The sequence below is a fragment of the Bidens hawaiensis genome, unplaced genomic scaffold (genome assembly GCF_021521415.1).
Source record: "Bidens hawaiensis isolate Kalapana, Puna unplaced genomic scaffold, B.hawaiensis_p1.1 tig00020699_1, whole genome shotgun sequence".
Lineage (NCBI taxonomy): Eukaryota > Viridiplantae > Streptophyta > Magnoliopsida > Asterales > Asteraceae > Bidens > Bidens hawaiensis.
This window is the reverse complement of record NW_027493184.1, coordinates 26390-42294: the sequence shown is the minus strand read 5'-3', so window position 1 is coordinate 42294 and position 15905 is coordinate 26390. Positions and strand designations below refer to the sequence as shown.

Below are 15905 nucleotides of genomic sequence, written 5' to 3'. Positions count from 1 at the left end.
GACAAGCCCAACAAACTGGGGACAAGCCCAAACTAGGGACTGGGCCAAAGATTCGGATGTAAACTGGGGACTCGCCCAAACCGGGATTTAGCCCAAATGTGAGATAACGTGAAAACGTTATAAACCGGAGGTATGGTACGTCTACCATAATTCGTAGGATCCTCCATATAGCCGGAGACAACGAAATTGTCAGCTACTAAGCGTGTACTGGTCCCGCTACCCCGAACTATACGTCGGATAGCGTGCGCAACTGGCGATCGTGAGAAAGGTGAAAACCTTTAAACCGTAGGGGATATGACCATCGGGGGTCATATCCAATCGTGGGCTAGGCCAAGGGAAATAAGATAGTACCTCAAACGTAAAGGAGAGGTGGCCAACCTCTTGAACATCAACTGAATTATTGTAATCCTGCATGGTTATTCAAAACTTGGAAAAGATATAGTGTTAAGAATACATTATCCTTAAATTAACAGTAATAATTCAAAAAGAATACCTGATCAGAAAGATGTTACCGATTTAAGGATCCTAGTTCTTTTTTTTGGATAATATATACTCTCAGGATAGTGGATCCTGATCAGAAAAAATATTTCTTGAGGTGGATGGCATTCCATGCTCTCGGTAACCTGTTGCCTTCCATTGTGAGCAAATGATATGCCCCCTTTCCTGCATCTGACTCAATTTGATAAGGTCCTTCCCATTTGGGCGCTAGCTTCCCATCAGCCGGATTTGTTGTGTTTTGAAAGGCTTTCCTTAACACCAGATCTCCTTCTTGAAATCTTCTGATTATGATATTTTTGTTATATGTCCCAGCTACCATTTGTTGATAAGCTGCCATTCTGATTTTTGCTAGATCTCTGAGTTCTTCTATAGTATCCAAGTCTTCAAGAAGGACTTCTTTATTGACTCCAGGATCACGGATGTTGGTTCTCGCAGTAGGAACCACCATTTCTGTGGGAATTACTGCTTCTAATCCAAACACCAAAGAGAAGGGTGTCTGGCCTGTTGCATTTTTGGGTGTAATTCTGTTTGCCCAAAGAACATAAGGAAGTTCTTCAGCCCATTTTCCCTTCTTGGATCCTAGCTTTTACTTTAGATTGTTGATGATGATCTTGTTGCTAGACTCTGCTTGGCCATTGGCTTGAGTATGAACCAGAGTTGAAGTAATCATTTTGATGCCCCAACTGTCACAAAAGTTAGCGGTTCTCTTCCCGATAAACTGGGAACCATTGTCACAAATAATTTCAGCTGGAATACCAAATCTAGTTATAATATTTCGTTTAATAAAAGATATTACTTCCCTTTCTTGGACTTGTACAAATGCTTCTGCCTCAATCCATTTGGAGAAGTAGTCAGTCATAGCAAGCATGAAGACTTTTCCACCTGGTGCTTTTGGCAGTTTGCCTACAATATCCATACCCCATTTCATGAAAGGCCATGAGGAGGATATAGGATATAGAGGCTCCGCTGGTTGATGAAGGATGTTCGCGTGTCTTTGACAAGCATCACACTTTTTTGAATACTCCATTGCATCCTTCTTAATTGTTGGCCAGAAGTATCCAGTTCTGAGTATCCTGGAAAATAATGCTCTTCCACTTGTGTGATTGCCGCAATCTCCTTCGTGAAAATCCTTAAGTACTTCTTGGATCTCAGGATCTTCGATGCATCTCAGATATGGACCTGCAAGAGATTTTCTATATACCATATTATCTAATAAAATATATTGGGATACCTTGAGTTTGAAGGACTTGGGATTTTCTGTGGCTGGAATTTCTCCAGTCTGAATATAGTTCTTGATAGGATGGATCCATGATCCTTTGTTATTTGAGGATGAAGGATCCCAGAGTACGATTTCCTTATCATTTGTTAGGTCTCCAACTTCCTGTTCTCCTATTGCTGGCAAGAGAATGTGGATTATCGGGATTTTCAAATCTTCAGGAATCTTCAGAGATGAGGCTAAGTTTGCTAAGGAATCCGCCCCAGCGTTTTCTTCCCTCGGTACCTGTGTAATAGTAAATACTTCGAAAAATTTCGACAATTTCTTCACAACATCTAAATATTTCATTAGTTTCTCACCTTTAACAGCATACGAGCCGTTAAAGTGGTTAGTTATCAATAAAGAATCTACATAAACTTGAAGATACCTGATCCTCATGCTTTTGGCTAATTGCAAACCTGCGATTAAAGCCTCGTACTCTGCTTCATTGTTTTTTGCTTGGAACTCACAAGCTATAGATTGGGGTAATATGTCCCCCTGTGGCAATTTCAGTAGGATCCCCAATCCTGTTCCTCTCACGTTGGACGCTCCATCTGTGAAGAGTATCCAAGGATCCTTGGTCTTTTCCAGTTGTTGGACTTCCAAGTCAGCTTCTCTTTGTAGATCACTAGTGAAATCAGCCACAAAGTCCGCTAGTGCTTGAGACTTGATTGTTGTTCTCGGCTCGTATTGGATATCATATGCACTTAACTTTACAGCCCACTTAGCCATTCTACCTGATAACTCTGGTTTTCTAAGAACATTCTTTACAGGATAGTTAGTTCTCAAAATAATAGGGTGAGTTTCAAAATAATGTCTCGGTTTAGTTGAAGCCATAATAAGTGCAAGAATTAATTTCTCTAAATGGGAGTACCTGGATTCTGCATCTAAAAGACTCTTACTTACATAATACACAGGGTGTTGTTCACCATCGTGGTCCTTTACCAAGACAGCACTTATTGCATTGCCTGATACTGCGAGATATAGAAACAAGGGTTCTTCATCTACAGGCTTCATCAAGGCTGGTGCCGAGGATAAGTAATCCTTCAAAGCCTTGAGTGCAGCCTCATGTCTCTCAGTCCACTCAAATTTCTTGTTCTTTCTTAGGATATCATAGAAGTCTTTGCACTTCTCGGAGGATCTTGAAATGAATCTATTCAAAGCCGCTATTCTTCCGGTGAGTCTCTGGACATCTTTTACATTTGTAGGAGACTTGAGATTGATGATGGCTTCGATCTGTTTCGGGCTTGCTTCAATTCCCCTCTTTGTGACCATGTATCCCAGAAACTTTCCAGCCTTAACGCCAAAGTGGCATTTGGATGGATTTAATTTCATGTTATAGTGATCAAGGATATTGAATGCTTCCTCAAGGTCTCTGAGGTGATCCTATGCTTTCTTCGACTTTACCACCATATCATCTATGTATACCTACCTCCATAGTCTCTCCCAATTGGTCCTTGAACATCATGTTGACTAGTCTTTGGCACGTCGCCCCTGCATTTCTTACTCCAAACGGCATGGCAGTATAACAATATATGCCGGTTGGAGTCATGAATGATGTATCCTCCTGATCAGATGGTTCCATTTGAATTTGTTGAAATCCAGAGGAAGCATCCATGAAGGTGAGCATTTCATGTCCAGCCGTCGCGTCCACCATGGCATCTATATGTGGTAATGGGAAAGGATCCTTGGGGCATGCCTTGTTTAAGTCCGTAAAATCGACACACACCCTCCACTTTCCATTCTTTTTTGAAACAACGACCACATTAGCTAGCCATCGAGGATATTGAACCTCTCTGATCATACCGGCCTTAAGAAGTTTTTCAACTTCTTCTTGTATGATCTTGTTCCTCTCAGGAGCGAATTTCCTTCTCTTCTGATGGACGGGTTTCACAGTTAAATCAAGGCCGAGCTTATAAGTGATTACCTCTTTTGAAATACCTGTCATGTCTGAGTGTTTGAAGGCAAAAGTAGATCTTCTTCGCCCTAAGAAGGATATTATATCCTCCTCGATCTTACTGGGGATATTGGATCCTAGGAACACCTTTATTTCTGGATCTTCGGGGTCCAATGATACTTCTTTAAGGTCTTTCTCCCGAGCTTCCAGCACGTCCCTAGGATGTTGCTGTAGTTGCTATGCTATAGTTGGTTTGGTTGTTGGCTTCATTGATGATGGATAATAGTTCTTGTCCTCCGCTTGGTCACCCACTATCTTCACAACTCCCCAAGGAGTAGGTAACTTGATGCATTGGTGATAAGTTGAAGCTACAGCTTTCATCCCATGGAGCCAAGGCCTACCTAAAATAACATTACAACAGGAAAGGTTATCTATTACACAAAATTTTTGATATGAGTTTAACCCTTAATATAAATTGAGGTTGATGTCCCCCAATGTTTTCTTGCTTTCACCACTGAAACCGACTAGCACCGATGTTCTAGGAATGATTTCTGAATCCGGGATGTTCATCTTCTTGAGTACATCATGTTGGATAATGTTGACTGAGCTGCCACCGTCCACTAGGATCCTGCGTACATAATGGTTAGAGATAAATAAAGTAATAATCAAACTGTCATGATGAGGATCCTGAATGTTCAACTTGTCTTCTTCGTCGAAGAAGATTCTCTTGTATGTTGTTAATGTGGTTGACACTATCGGATGATCCCCGTTATCCATCTTGATCTCCTTGGCGAATCTTTTTGCTGCAGAGAAAGAAGTTCCACAGATGTCTGAACCTCCGGAGATGAAATTGATTGCTTGCACACCCAGCTTGTCCTGTTGAGGATCCGGGATCCTTGAATTGAAAAAGATTCTCTGATCAGTTACTCGAGTGGTGGGAATGAGTGGTCTTCTCTCATTATCCAACTCGAATTCTTCTATGGGACTTTCTTCTATGGTACAAGAATCTCTAAACAGTTCGTAGTCTCTAGAGACAAAGTTGATCACATGAGCATCTGGTGGTGGTGGTGTTGCTTTTTGTGGAAGGTCTTCAGGATCTTGGATCTTGGATTTCTTCCTTCCCAAGAGTTCTTTAAAGTGACCCTTGCTCAGGAGGTATCCAATCTCCTTCCTTAAGCCGATGCACTCGTCTGTCGCGTGGCCAAAATCTTCGTGGAAGGCACACCACTTAGATTTGCCCTTGAAGCCCACAACCTTCTCATTCTTTCGGGGCCACCTTGCTTTTTCTCCCAGATCCTTCATGGCACAGATCAGGCCATGAGTATCCACAGAGAAACAATAGTTGGAGATGCAAGGATAGTCTTCATCGTCATCTCCTTCTTCAACTGCCCGTATGTTTTGATTGTTGAACTTGGCGTATGGCTTTGAGTTGTTGTTCCTATTCCAGGATCCTTTATTCTTTTTGGGAGTTTCTTGTTTTGTTTGTCCCCCGAGACGATCCTGGATCTTCTTATCTTCCTCTAACCGGATGTATCTTAACGCCCTATTTCTGACTTCATCTAATGTCCTGCATGGAGTCATCACTAAATCATCATAAAAGGGGGAGCTCTTTTGAATTCCCATCTTGAATACTTCAACAATAGTAGTCATATCAAGGTTTGGAATTTCTAGAGCTTCCTTGCCGAACCTGGTAACGAAATCCCTAAGGGATTCATCACTAGGTTGAACAACACGATATAAATCACTGGTTAACCTCTCAAATTTCCGACTACAGGAAAATTGATTGTTAAATAAATTAACTAAATGAGAGAAAGATGTAACCGAGAAAGGAGGGAGACTTAGCAGCCATTTTAGTGCAGCTCCTGTTAGTGTGGCTCCAAATCCTTTACAAAGGCAAGCCTCCTTGCGTCTTTCAGGAACGGGATTAATTTTCATCCTCTCCCTATACTGTGCAACATGTTCCTCCGGATCGGTAGTTCCATCATACGTCTTCATGTTGTGAGTCTGGAACCGCTTCGGGATTTCAGCATCACATATGGGCGGAGCGAATCTGGATAATTTGTGACTTCCCTCCGGTATCTTAGGAATTGGACGTATTACTCCCGGGACACTGGATATCATATCCTTTAGCTTCTGTAACTCTTTGGCCATGGCCTGGTTGATACCTAAATCCTGTATGGGAACATGGTTAGTATATAAAGATATAGGATCGTACCAGTTACCTCTCTGTTGGGTTGAGTTTGGTATTCCAGACGAGTATCTGGGATAAGAGGAGTCAGCAATCGGAGTGGGTCCTCCAAAAGCTATGGTTTGCATGGGGATTATGTCCCCATCATGGACTTCGGAAGATCGTTGATGTTGGGATCCAAAGGATCCCTGATCCTGAAAGAGGGATCCTTGATAAGGAATCCCGGAGGACCCTGGCGGAAGCACCCCTGATCCCCTTTGGAACATCGAGGAACTCTGCATTGGTTGACCTATTGACCCATGGTTGAAGCTAGATGGTCCTTGCTGGATATCCGAGTATCCTTGAACTTGAGGACCCATGGATCCTTGTTGAAGGATGAATGATCCTGGCTGAAAGACTGAGGATCCTTGAGTTTGCTGGCCCATGAACCCTGGTTGCAGGATAGAGGATCCTGGCTGAAACATTGAGGATCCTTGAACCGGTTGACCTATGGACCCTTGTTGAAGGATATGTGATCCTGACTGAAAGAGTGAAGATCCTTGCTAAAGCTGAGCCATGGATCCTGGACTGGTGAAATCCAGCATCCTGGGCACCAGGGGAGTGAAATCTTCTGCTGGCCTCTTATTCTTCCTGAGATCTTCTATCTCACGAAGGATCCTCTGGTTAGTCTTGATCTGCTGCTCCATATATGCTTTTACCTGCGAAAACATAGAGTAAACGTCATTGTTAGAGTTTACTGCCGAAGTAGCAGCGGTTGTTCTCGAGCTCTGGAAGATTGTTATTTGCGTCTTGCTCCCAGAAGTAGCAGCCTTTGGTGCTCCCGTGATTGGCGGAGGCATCGGCGGCAAGGTCCTTGAGGAGAGAGAAACCGAAGACGGCATAGTTGATGATGCAGAGGTGGATTGAGAGGCCATTGAAAGTGATATGGGTATGAAAAATGAAGGTTGATATGGGTTATAGCACCAATTGAAAGTGGATTGAGAATAATATGGGTTATAGCACCAATTGCCCCACGGTGGGCGCCAAATTGTTTTGGACAAAAATCAGCTAAGGATCAAGTATCCAAATCTGTTATGTGAGGTAAGGTGCTAATTCGATAATAACAAATTTATTAGCGTGATATCGGTGAACACAATGGTTTGATCACGAAGGAAAAAGCCCTTAATCACGATAGTCTTACTTCGGTCAAAACTTATAGAGGCAATCGTTGGTAAAATAGCTCCGGTCGAAGATTAATAGGATAATCTTTGGTCGAAGTACTTTAGTCAATGATCAACAAGGTAACCTTTGGTCGATGAGTATATGGTTATCGTGGTCTCCGACACAAAAAACCCCCAGACGGTGAAAACTATCACCATTGAGTTTATTAATGAACAAAAGGTGATTACAAATATTTGTGGAGTATATGATCGAGATTACAATGAAAGCTAGTGTATAGAGAGAATAATTGCTTCTGCTCTAGTGTGTGTGTAAGTACATGTGTCTATTCCTATCGATCATACTGAAATATATAAGGAAAAAGTAATTAACAAACTTAACGACTTCATCCTATAAATCCGCTAGTCTTCCATTCTTCCCCAACGTGCTCTTTGACCACGTGCTGATAGCCACTCACTAGCGAATAAAGCGGTAGACCAGGTCTAGATACCGTTGTTGTTATTTAAACGTCAATCTTCTAGAGAGTTCGTCCATAATCAGCTATGTTGAATTAGGAATTTAGGATCCTAGATCCATGTTCCAGCTACAGAATGTCCCATGAGGATAATTGATGCAAGTTCGTCTTGAAATCGATATACCTGTCTAACACATCACCATACTAAACGCAATTATTAGTAAACAAACAATACCGAGGATCGTCGATCCTTTATATCCTGATATATATTTCAAGGATAAACTATCCATAAGACAGTCAAGGATAAAGGATCCTCAGTATAAAAATCGTGGCCTAACAATAATATTAATAAATAATAATAATAATTTACATAATACAATAAATACATCACGAGATCCCATCTTCATCTTCATCTTCTCCTTTTCTCACTCTGTAAATCCATCTCCTAAAATCCTCCATTTTCACACCAAATTCACACACATTACTTCGATTCCAGCAACATACACACAAACCCACTTCTTCAATACACTCAATTGCTTCAAATTTCAGAAATGGAGCATGCACACAAGGCCAACGGTCAAAAATCTCGGGGCTCACCACGTGATGGCCATCACGGCCGCACCCCCATCACGCGTGATGGGTTGTCCATAACGGACCACCCTGTCCCCCCTTATTGGTCACCATTTCACAATTTAATTCAATTAGTGGTCGTAATCAAAGCTTTAACAAGCTACTAGGATGTTAACTCATCTTTGGCTATTAATGTGAAATTTTATTCATGATCAATAATAGTTTGGAGTACTTAAAATATTTTACTTACTTGCTATGGTCGTTGATAGTGCTTGTTCAAATTATGTTATAGTTTAGACTATGGAGAGCTAAGCTTTAAGAAAAGAATATTGTTACGTTTAGATGACAACGTATCTCAATTCTCAAGTAACATCTAGCTAGTGTACACATACTCTACACAACTCACGGTGCCCATTAAAAGTGGGTTTAGATTATCATGTATTCATTTGATAAACTGTCCAATTAGTAAATAAATGCATCAAATCAAAGTTAACAGATAAACGTTTTGAGCCGAATATGCTTTGAACCCAAGACATCATACAATATGAAGGTTGAAATAAGATTTGGTTAAAACATGCCAATGTAAAACCAGGGAAGATGAAATCTATACAATATGAAATTAGTTTACACAGCTATGTACCTTGGCCAAGCTTGTGGTTACTGCTGAGCGGCCGCTTGATTCCGCCTATTTAAACTGATGACATCGATCGACAATCTGCTTTTCATAACTACGCAGCTTGTCTTTAAAATTATCTAATATTCCATGCTTAGGGATTTGTAAAAATTGCATGAAACGCTCCAACATATTTTTAAATACTTTCATCTTCTCAATTTGCTCGTTTTTTGGTTGCTGTGGAAGAGAATCGTGCTAGACACCAAGAGATTTTCATTAAAAAGAAATAAAAGATCGCCTTTGCTTGCATGCATTTTCTATAAATGATTTGGCAATAACTTACCTGCTGCAATTTGGAAAGAACTTTCTGGTGGATGTAATTCAAATCTAGTAGATACAGCTCCTTCATAGCTTTTATCTGTAATCAGAAAAAAATATTTAGATGATATTGGTGACAATTATAAGCAAATGGAACATGGTATAAAGTATAAACAAGAGAATAGCAACATAGGGATGATTACAAACAAAATTCTTGTATACACTCAATGACATTTGATTGATATTATATCAGTAATGATATACCGCACCTTTTGGTACGCTTCCTCTTGCCAATCCCCACTGTTTTGATTGCTGGTCTGACCTGTCAAATCTAATGATGCTACACAAGAGTAGAAGTTTCATGTGTTAGCTCACTCAACATAGTTAAATATTCAAAAATAACAAATATAATAAATATAAAAATCACTACTTGATGAAGCCTCTGGCCTAGCTCTCTTTAGTGGACATAGCGGTTTCTGCATATCTATCGTATTTTGGTTCTGAAAACCACCTGCTGTTACAAGCCTTTGTTGCATATCCCTTTGTGTCAATTGAAAAATTAGTTGTTGTGACTGCTGCAAAGATTGCATATGTGGTGGAGGAAGTGCTTTTGCTTGTTGCTGAGGTGGCGCTGGTTTCCGCTTATTTGAATTGATGACATTAATAATCTCCCTCTCATAAGCAGGTAGTCTGTCTTTATAGTTAACTAGTATTTCATGCTTAGGGATTTGTAAGAATTGCATATAACGCTCCAAGATATGTTTATATACTTTCAAATTCTCAAGTTGCTCGTGTTTTTGTCGCTGAGGAAGAGAATCGTACTGGACAACAAAACAATTTCATCAAAGGCCCTTGTTGTATGCCATATTATCTTTAAATGATTCTACATACTTTAACACATAAAATAATTCCAATTCTGATTAGGGGTGCAAACGAGCCGAGTCGTAAGCAAGTTACTCGATATCGGATAGATAAAAGACTTAAAATGAGCCGAGCCCGAGCCTTATATGGGAAGATGGTTTAGGCTCGCAGGGCCTTAACAAGTCTTGTGTATTTTTAAGTTCTAACTCTTTTGAATTTGTATGTATTAGTTTCACTTTGCATAACCAAGCTCGAGCCGAACTTAGGCTCATTTTTCTAAAATATATATAAAAATAATTAAAGTTTATATGTATTAGGAAAGGAGCTTGAAATGCGCCGAGCTAGAGACAAGACGAGCTTGGGCTTGGCTTGTTTGCACCAATATCTAAATGAGACACTAACTTAATTACCTCATGACCATGTAATTTGGAAAGAATTTCCTGGCACATGTCGTTCAAATCTTGAAGATACAAGTCCTTCATAGCTTTTATCTGTAATCAGTATAAAAAAAATCCATGTCATTCAAAAGATGTGTAATAATACATTTTTCCACTTTAGTCGCATAATGCTATTCAAATGGAACAACAATGACTGCAAAAACCTAGTATACACGAGCATGGAAACACAAGCATGATTATTGATTACAACCAAAAAACTTGTATACACTCTAAACTCTTGATATTTGAATGATATTTTCAGTACCATTTTTCGGTACTCACATAGATATTATTTTAATAATTCGAGCGGGAAAAAGAAGAAACAAAAGCAATGTTTGGTTTAGAATAACGGTGTTTAATTTTGGTCAAACCAAAAGCAAATAGAGATGTTAGGTGCTTTCACTGCTTCAAAAAAAATGTAAGATAACAATAACACGCGACACCTTTAGGTACACTCCCTCTTGCCAATCTTCACCATATAGATACATGTCCTTCATAGTTTTTATCTGTAATCGAAAGAGAAAAAAAACAAGGTTATAGTGCCTATAATTGGAAAAAGATTGATATTCCCACTCACAAATCATGAAAAACATTAGTAAAATATGTGATTCTCATCTAGTTGTTTATCATTTGAATTCATAAATTCAATAGTATTCAAATGCAGCAGTATTAATTGCAAAAAAATATCTATGTATAAAAATAAGGGTGGCAACACAAGCAGGATCACACACAATAAACTTACATCCCACCTTTTGATGGTTTTGTTCAAGTTAAAAGAAATGCGCAAATCCCAGGTGCTTTAAGAAAAGTGTGAGATAATATACAGCACCTTTTGATACACTTCCACCTGCCAATCTCCGCCATTTGCTGACGAATTATATAAAGCACCAGAGTTTGGAGGCATAGAATTATGTAATCTGGTATCGATACTCAGCATCATGAAGCATTTCTTCCGTGCATATTCAGACTGCAAACCAAATCAATTACATGATTTTAGACCCCATTGTGTATGACAAGCATGATATCACCTGCCCAAAAAGGCAATAACCAAAATCTACAAAACCATTAAATAATATAAAGAACAAGACATACCTCGCTTGTGGCAGCAATATAAATCTCCTCCTCGACCCTCTCAGCTATTTTCTTGAGTTCTTGTAGTCTCTCATATTCGGTGAATGCAAGATGCCTCTTCAAGGTATCCATTCTACACATAATAAACATTTAGCAAATACAACATGCAAGTGTAGAGAATAAGTCACACCAAATAATTGACACTGAAGCAGTTCAGCATAACCATAACTTTTTTAGGACAAACAAATAAGAAATTATTAAAAAAAACCATATAAACGCATACATCTCATTCACGATCCTTTGTCGTTGCAGTTGAGCCCTCCAATCACCAGATTCCATTGCACCCTGAGTAGGCATTCAATTACCTGTTTGATGATCGATTTTAAAACATATTAGCAATGCAGGATCTTAACACATAAAATTCCTACAACATAGCTTTAAAACGACAAACTTTACTCGCATGGTACTAATATTTATCAATATGAAGTACTCTTTTTATCAGTTTGAATTCAAGTGTCAAGTATTCAAAGGCTTCCAACACCAAAAAATATATACAAATTTCAATACATTGGACATCTTAAGAGTGTTGTAATTAATGCTCCAAGTAATTAGTGTTTCGATAGATATTTGATCTGCCTCATTTCCTACCATCTAATCTAATTCTCACCCATAGGGGTGCAAACGAGCCTTGTGTATTTTTTGGTTTACCTCTTTTGGACTACACAACCGAGCTCGAGCGGCTCGTTTAATGTTTTCTCAAAAAATATAAAAGAGTATATGAAATATTTAATGGATAGTAAACAAGTCAAACCAGAGCTTGAAAAAACAAGTCACCATCGAAATGAATTAAAGAGTAGACGATCAAAATTCAAAACAGTAAATTGGTACTTGTAAAACAATGAGTATGATTGCAAGTATCTTTATGAATACATACCAGATGCAAATGCTGGGTTTTGGTGCACGAAGCGATACAACGTAGTAGTCTCCGTCCCTCACAAACCCACAAAAAGTATATAAATATATTTATTGCTTTTTTAACAATTCATCAGTTTCATTCTCTTTCAAATTCAAGTCCAGTATCGATAATCAACACACGAATATTAAACGAATAACTCTCGTTTATATTAATCAGAAAATATCACTCTAAAAACTGATTACAAACCCTCAAACCCTAACTCGGTTTGACTCTTGATGAACCCTACCTCGGTTACACCAACTCCACCCTAGATGAACCCTAACTCGGTTACATCTCGTGTGTGTCTCTAGATGAACCCTAACTCGGTTGCATCTCACACCCCACTCTATAATGTCAAACCATATATTGGTTTATATAGGACCAACCTAACTTGTTAGGCAAGACATTACCTATTATAATTACAATACAATTAGGAAACATAACCACTATAACCTACTTGTTAATATTGGTCCTTCAAGTTCACCGACTTGTGACTTGGAGTCTGAAATTACTTCCAACAATCACCCCCTAATTTTTGACTCGAAATAAGTGGTCTTTTTGATTTAAACTTGTCTCCTTTGACATGCCTGACTCGACACACGATCTTGGCCTTCTCGGCTTTCCCAACCATCTTGGCCTCGATCTCCCCGGAACTTTTCTTGATCCATAGATATGTTCTTCGGCTCCCCCGAACTTGACTACCTCTATGACCCTGTCCCCAACCATTCCCTCGGTCGTATGAAATCACATAACCACTCCTTTGGTTGCAATCCCGGTCATATAATCGAGCGAACAACAATCTTCCTTGGTCATATTTTGTTCCCGAATCAAAACACAAGCACATTGTTCAAATCAAAATCTTACAAACTTGATTGCTTCACGCAACCGACTCAATTTCTGATCAATCTGTCACAGATTGACAATTTTTTCTTCACCGGTATCACAACACACCACCCGAGTCACTCAGGTAAACACCGGTATCACACTATACCACCCCGAATTGCTCAGGTAAATTTCACACCTCTCACAGGTGATCAATTTTTCACGCAATCTGAATCGCTCAGATTGATGTCCCGTAGTTGCCTCGCACAACCCCCTTTGCTCCACTTCGTTGAAACAAATACAAACCAATCCGTCCTGAACCTCTTTTCAGAACCAAACACGTTTGCTCGTAAAATAAATAAATCAACCCTTGATTTAAACCTAACTCGTTTAACCCAATAAAATACGAACTTTGAATCAAACAATTCTCGTCAGCAACAAAAATAAACTACCCCTTGGTTTATTTCCTTATGCTTTTAGAATTTCAGTTTTCTTTGAATTATAGTGTCACCAAAAGTAATTCCGTAGGTTTTTTTCTTTTGTTATTTTTTGTTACTACTCCTTTCCGTAACCAGTGTCCAAAAAGCTGACTTTTGTGACCACCCTTAACCACTTATCACTAAACAACTAAAAACTAATCGTACCTAACTCTTCCGAGCTTCTAGATTAATCGTATCGCCACCAACCATAGGTGCTTCTTCCCCACCGCGGATCTTCTGTGCAGTTGATCCGCCTCGTCTCCGATCAAAGAAACTCCGATTTGGAAACCTAACTTGGTTTCGATACGAGCCGGTGATAGCTCCTCCTCAAGCCACCACTCACACCGACCGATTATCGATTTCTTGAACTTGACTCTGATACCAATTCAAGTACCGTATCGATAATCAACACATGAATATTAAACGAATAACTCTCGTTTATATTAATCAGAAAATATCACTCTAAAAACTGATTACAAACCCTCAAACCCTAACTCGGTTTGACTCTTGATGAACCCTACCTCGGTTACACCAACTCCACCCTAGATGAACCCTAACTCGGTTACATCTCGTGTGTGTCTCTAGATGAACCCTAACTCGGTTGCATCTCACACCCCACTCTATAATGTTAAACCATATATTGGTTTATATAGGACCAGCCTAACTTGTTAGGCAAGACATTACCTATTATAATTACAATACAATTAGGAAATATAACCACTATGACCTACTTGTCAATATTGGTCCTTCAAGTTCACCGACTTGTGACTTGGAGTTTGAAGTTACTTCCAACACAAATAACTTCAAACTTCATTTTTTTAATGTGTGAGCTATGACTTTTATTGAAGTGTGAGTCATGCACATTTATGGCATGTGATCAATTGAAGGCTATCAAGATATTATCGTTAGAAGTCTGTTTTGTTTTTTAAATAAATATCCTGGTCAGGGTTAGTTGTTGAAGTCCTAGTTTTATGGTTAGATACGTTGTTAAACTCTCTTTATAAGGGAGTCTTGTTTTTATTCTATGTAATCAATTCAATTTTAATCAAATCAATATTGATAGCCTTCCTCAATTCTGTGTTTAACCTTGATTATTATTCATCTAATACCAACAGATTTGGTATCAGAAGCCAACACTCTCTGATTCATCAACCCCCGTATGCCCAAACCCTCAAAACCCTACCTATGGCCGACTACACCAGTACGCTTCCGACTGCCCCTACTCCGATTCCTGTATTCAAAGGAGAGGGGTATGAGTATTGGAGCATACGCATGAAGACAATCCTACGATCTCGTGATCTCTGGGACCTCGTTTGAGATGGTGTTGATGCTACAAAGAAAGATGAGTCTAAACTCAGAAATATTCTAAAGAGGGATGCTCATGCCATGGCCATTATACAACAGGCCGTGCATGATCAATTATTTTCAAGAATTGCAGCTGCTTCCACGGCTAAAGAAACGTGGGAGATACTCAAAATGGAGTATGAAGGAGATTCACAGGTTAAGGCTGTGAAATTGCAAGGTCTAAGGAGAGATTTTGAAATCTCTCAATGAAAGAAGGAGAGCCTATTGGTGAGTATTTTGGTCGTGTTATGGCTCTTGTAAGTCAGAAAAGAGCCTATGGCGAAACTATTGGCGATCAAACAATAGTTGAGAAGATCTTAAGAAGCCTAACACCTAAATTCGATTTTGTTGTGCCCTCTATTGAAGTTGCCTACGATCTATCAAACCTAACCCCAGTCAAGTCAAGCTTATGGGGTGTCTCCAATCACAAGAAGAACGCATTAATAGCAGGACCCCAGAAAAACAAATCACCAATGATGAACATGCCCTACAAGCTATGCAAGACCATTCAAGAAATAATTCCTCAAGAGGTAGAGGTCGTCTCTCGTTTAGAGGGAGAGGCAGAGGAAGGGGTCATGACAGACCACAACAGAAGTCCAAGATACCTCAGTGTACTCATTGTAACAAGTTTGGTCACTTCAAACGAGATTGCTGGTACAATGATGAATCCTCTGCTAATGTAGCAAAAGAGAGTGAAGTCAATGAAGAAGAAGAGGATCGATTGTTTATGGCCATCACAGATGATCAATTCTTACTTATCAACAAAGCTGCTTAAAATGGTAACCCCACCTATTTATGGTTTTTGGATTCTGGTGCTTCCAATCATATGACAGGGTGTAAGGAGAGCTTTACACAACTTGACGAAAGCTTCAAACTGAATGTGAGACTTGGAGATAAAAAGGAATTGGCTGTCCAAGGCAAGGGCACTGTCAAGATTGTAACGCCAACGGGTAATATCAGATTCCTTGATGATGTGTATTTTGCT

General features: G+C 39.4%; 2 protein-coding genes across 2 annotated transcripts in view; both read right to left on the bottom strand.

The window, feature by feature from the left end:
• Positions 1-11677, bottom strand: part of LOC143561545 (uncharacterized) — a 42976-nt gene extending 31299 nt beyond the window's left edge. Inside the window, exons 1-5 of the mRNA XM_077049600.1 lie at positions 11604-11677; positions 11342-11453; positions 11079-11216; positions 10693-10755; positions 10223-10303 (exon numbers count right to left, since the gene is read on the bottom strand). Of these exons, the coding sequence (XP_076905715.1) occupies positions 10223-10303; positions 10693-10755; positions 11079-11216; positions 11342-11453; positions 11604-11677 (468 nt within the window). The remainder of the gene's footprint in view (positions 1-10222; positions 10304-10692; positions 10756-11078; positions 11217-11341; positions 11454-11603) is intronic.
• LOC143561554 (mediator of RNA polymerase II transcription subunit 15a-like) lies at positions 8706-9769 on the bottom strand. Its single transcript, XM_077049607.1, has 4 exons — positions 9382-9769; positions 9221-9282; positions 8977-9051; positions 8706-8888 (listed from the first exon to the last, which is right to left on the bottom strand). The coding sequence occupies exons 1-4, from the start codon at positions 9692-9694 to the stop codon at positions 8706-8708; spliced, it is 633 nt and encodes a 210-aa protein (XP_076905722.1). The 5' UTR covers positions 9695-9769.
• Positions 11678-15905: the final 4228 nt, after the last annotated feature.

Coding starts and splice junctions, on each gene's coding strand:
- LOC143561554 (XM_077049607.1), bottom strand. CDS start 9,694: ATGCAATTCTTACAAATCCCTAAGCATGAAATACTAGTTAACTATAAA. Junction 9,283..9,381: donor TAGGCCAGAGGCTTCATCAA/GTAGTGATTTTT, acceptor TAGCATCATTAG/ATTTGACAGGTCAGACCAGC. Junction 9,052..9,220: donor AAGAGGAAGCGTACCAAAAG/GTGCGGTATATC, acceptor TTCTGATTACAG/ATAAAAGCTATGAAGGAGCT.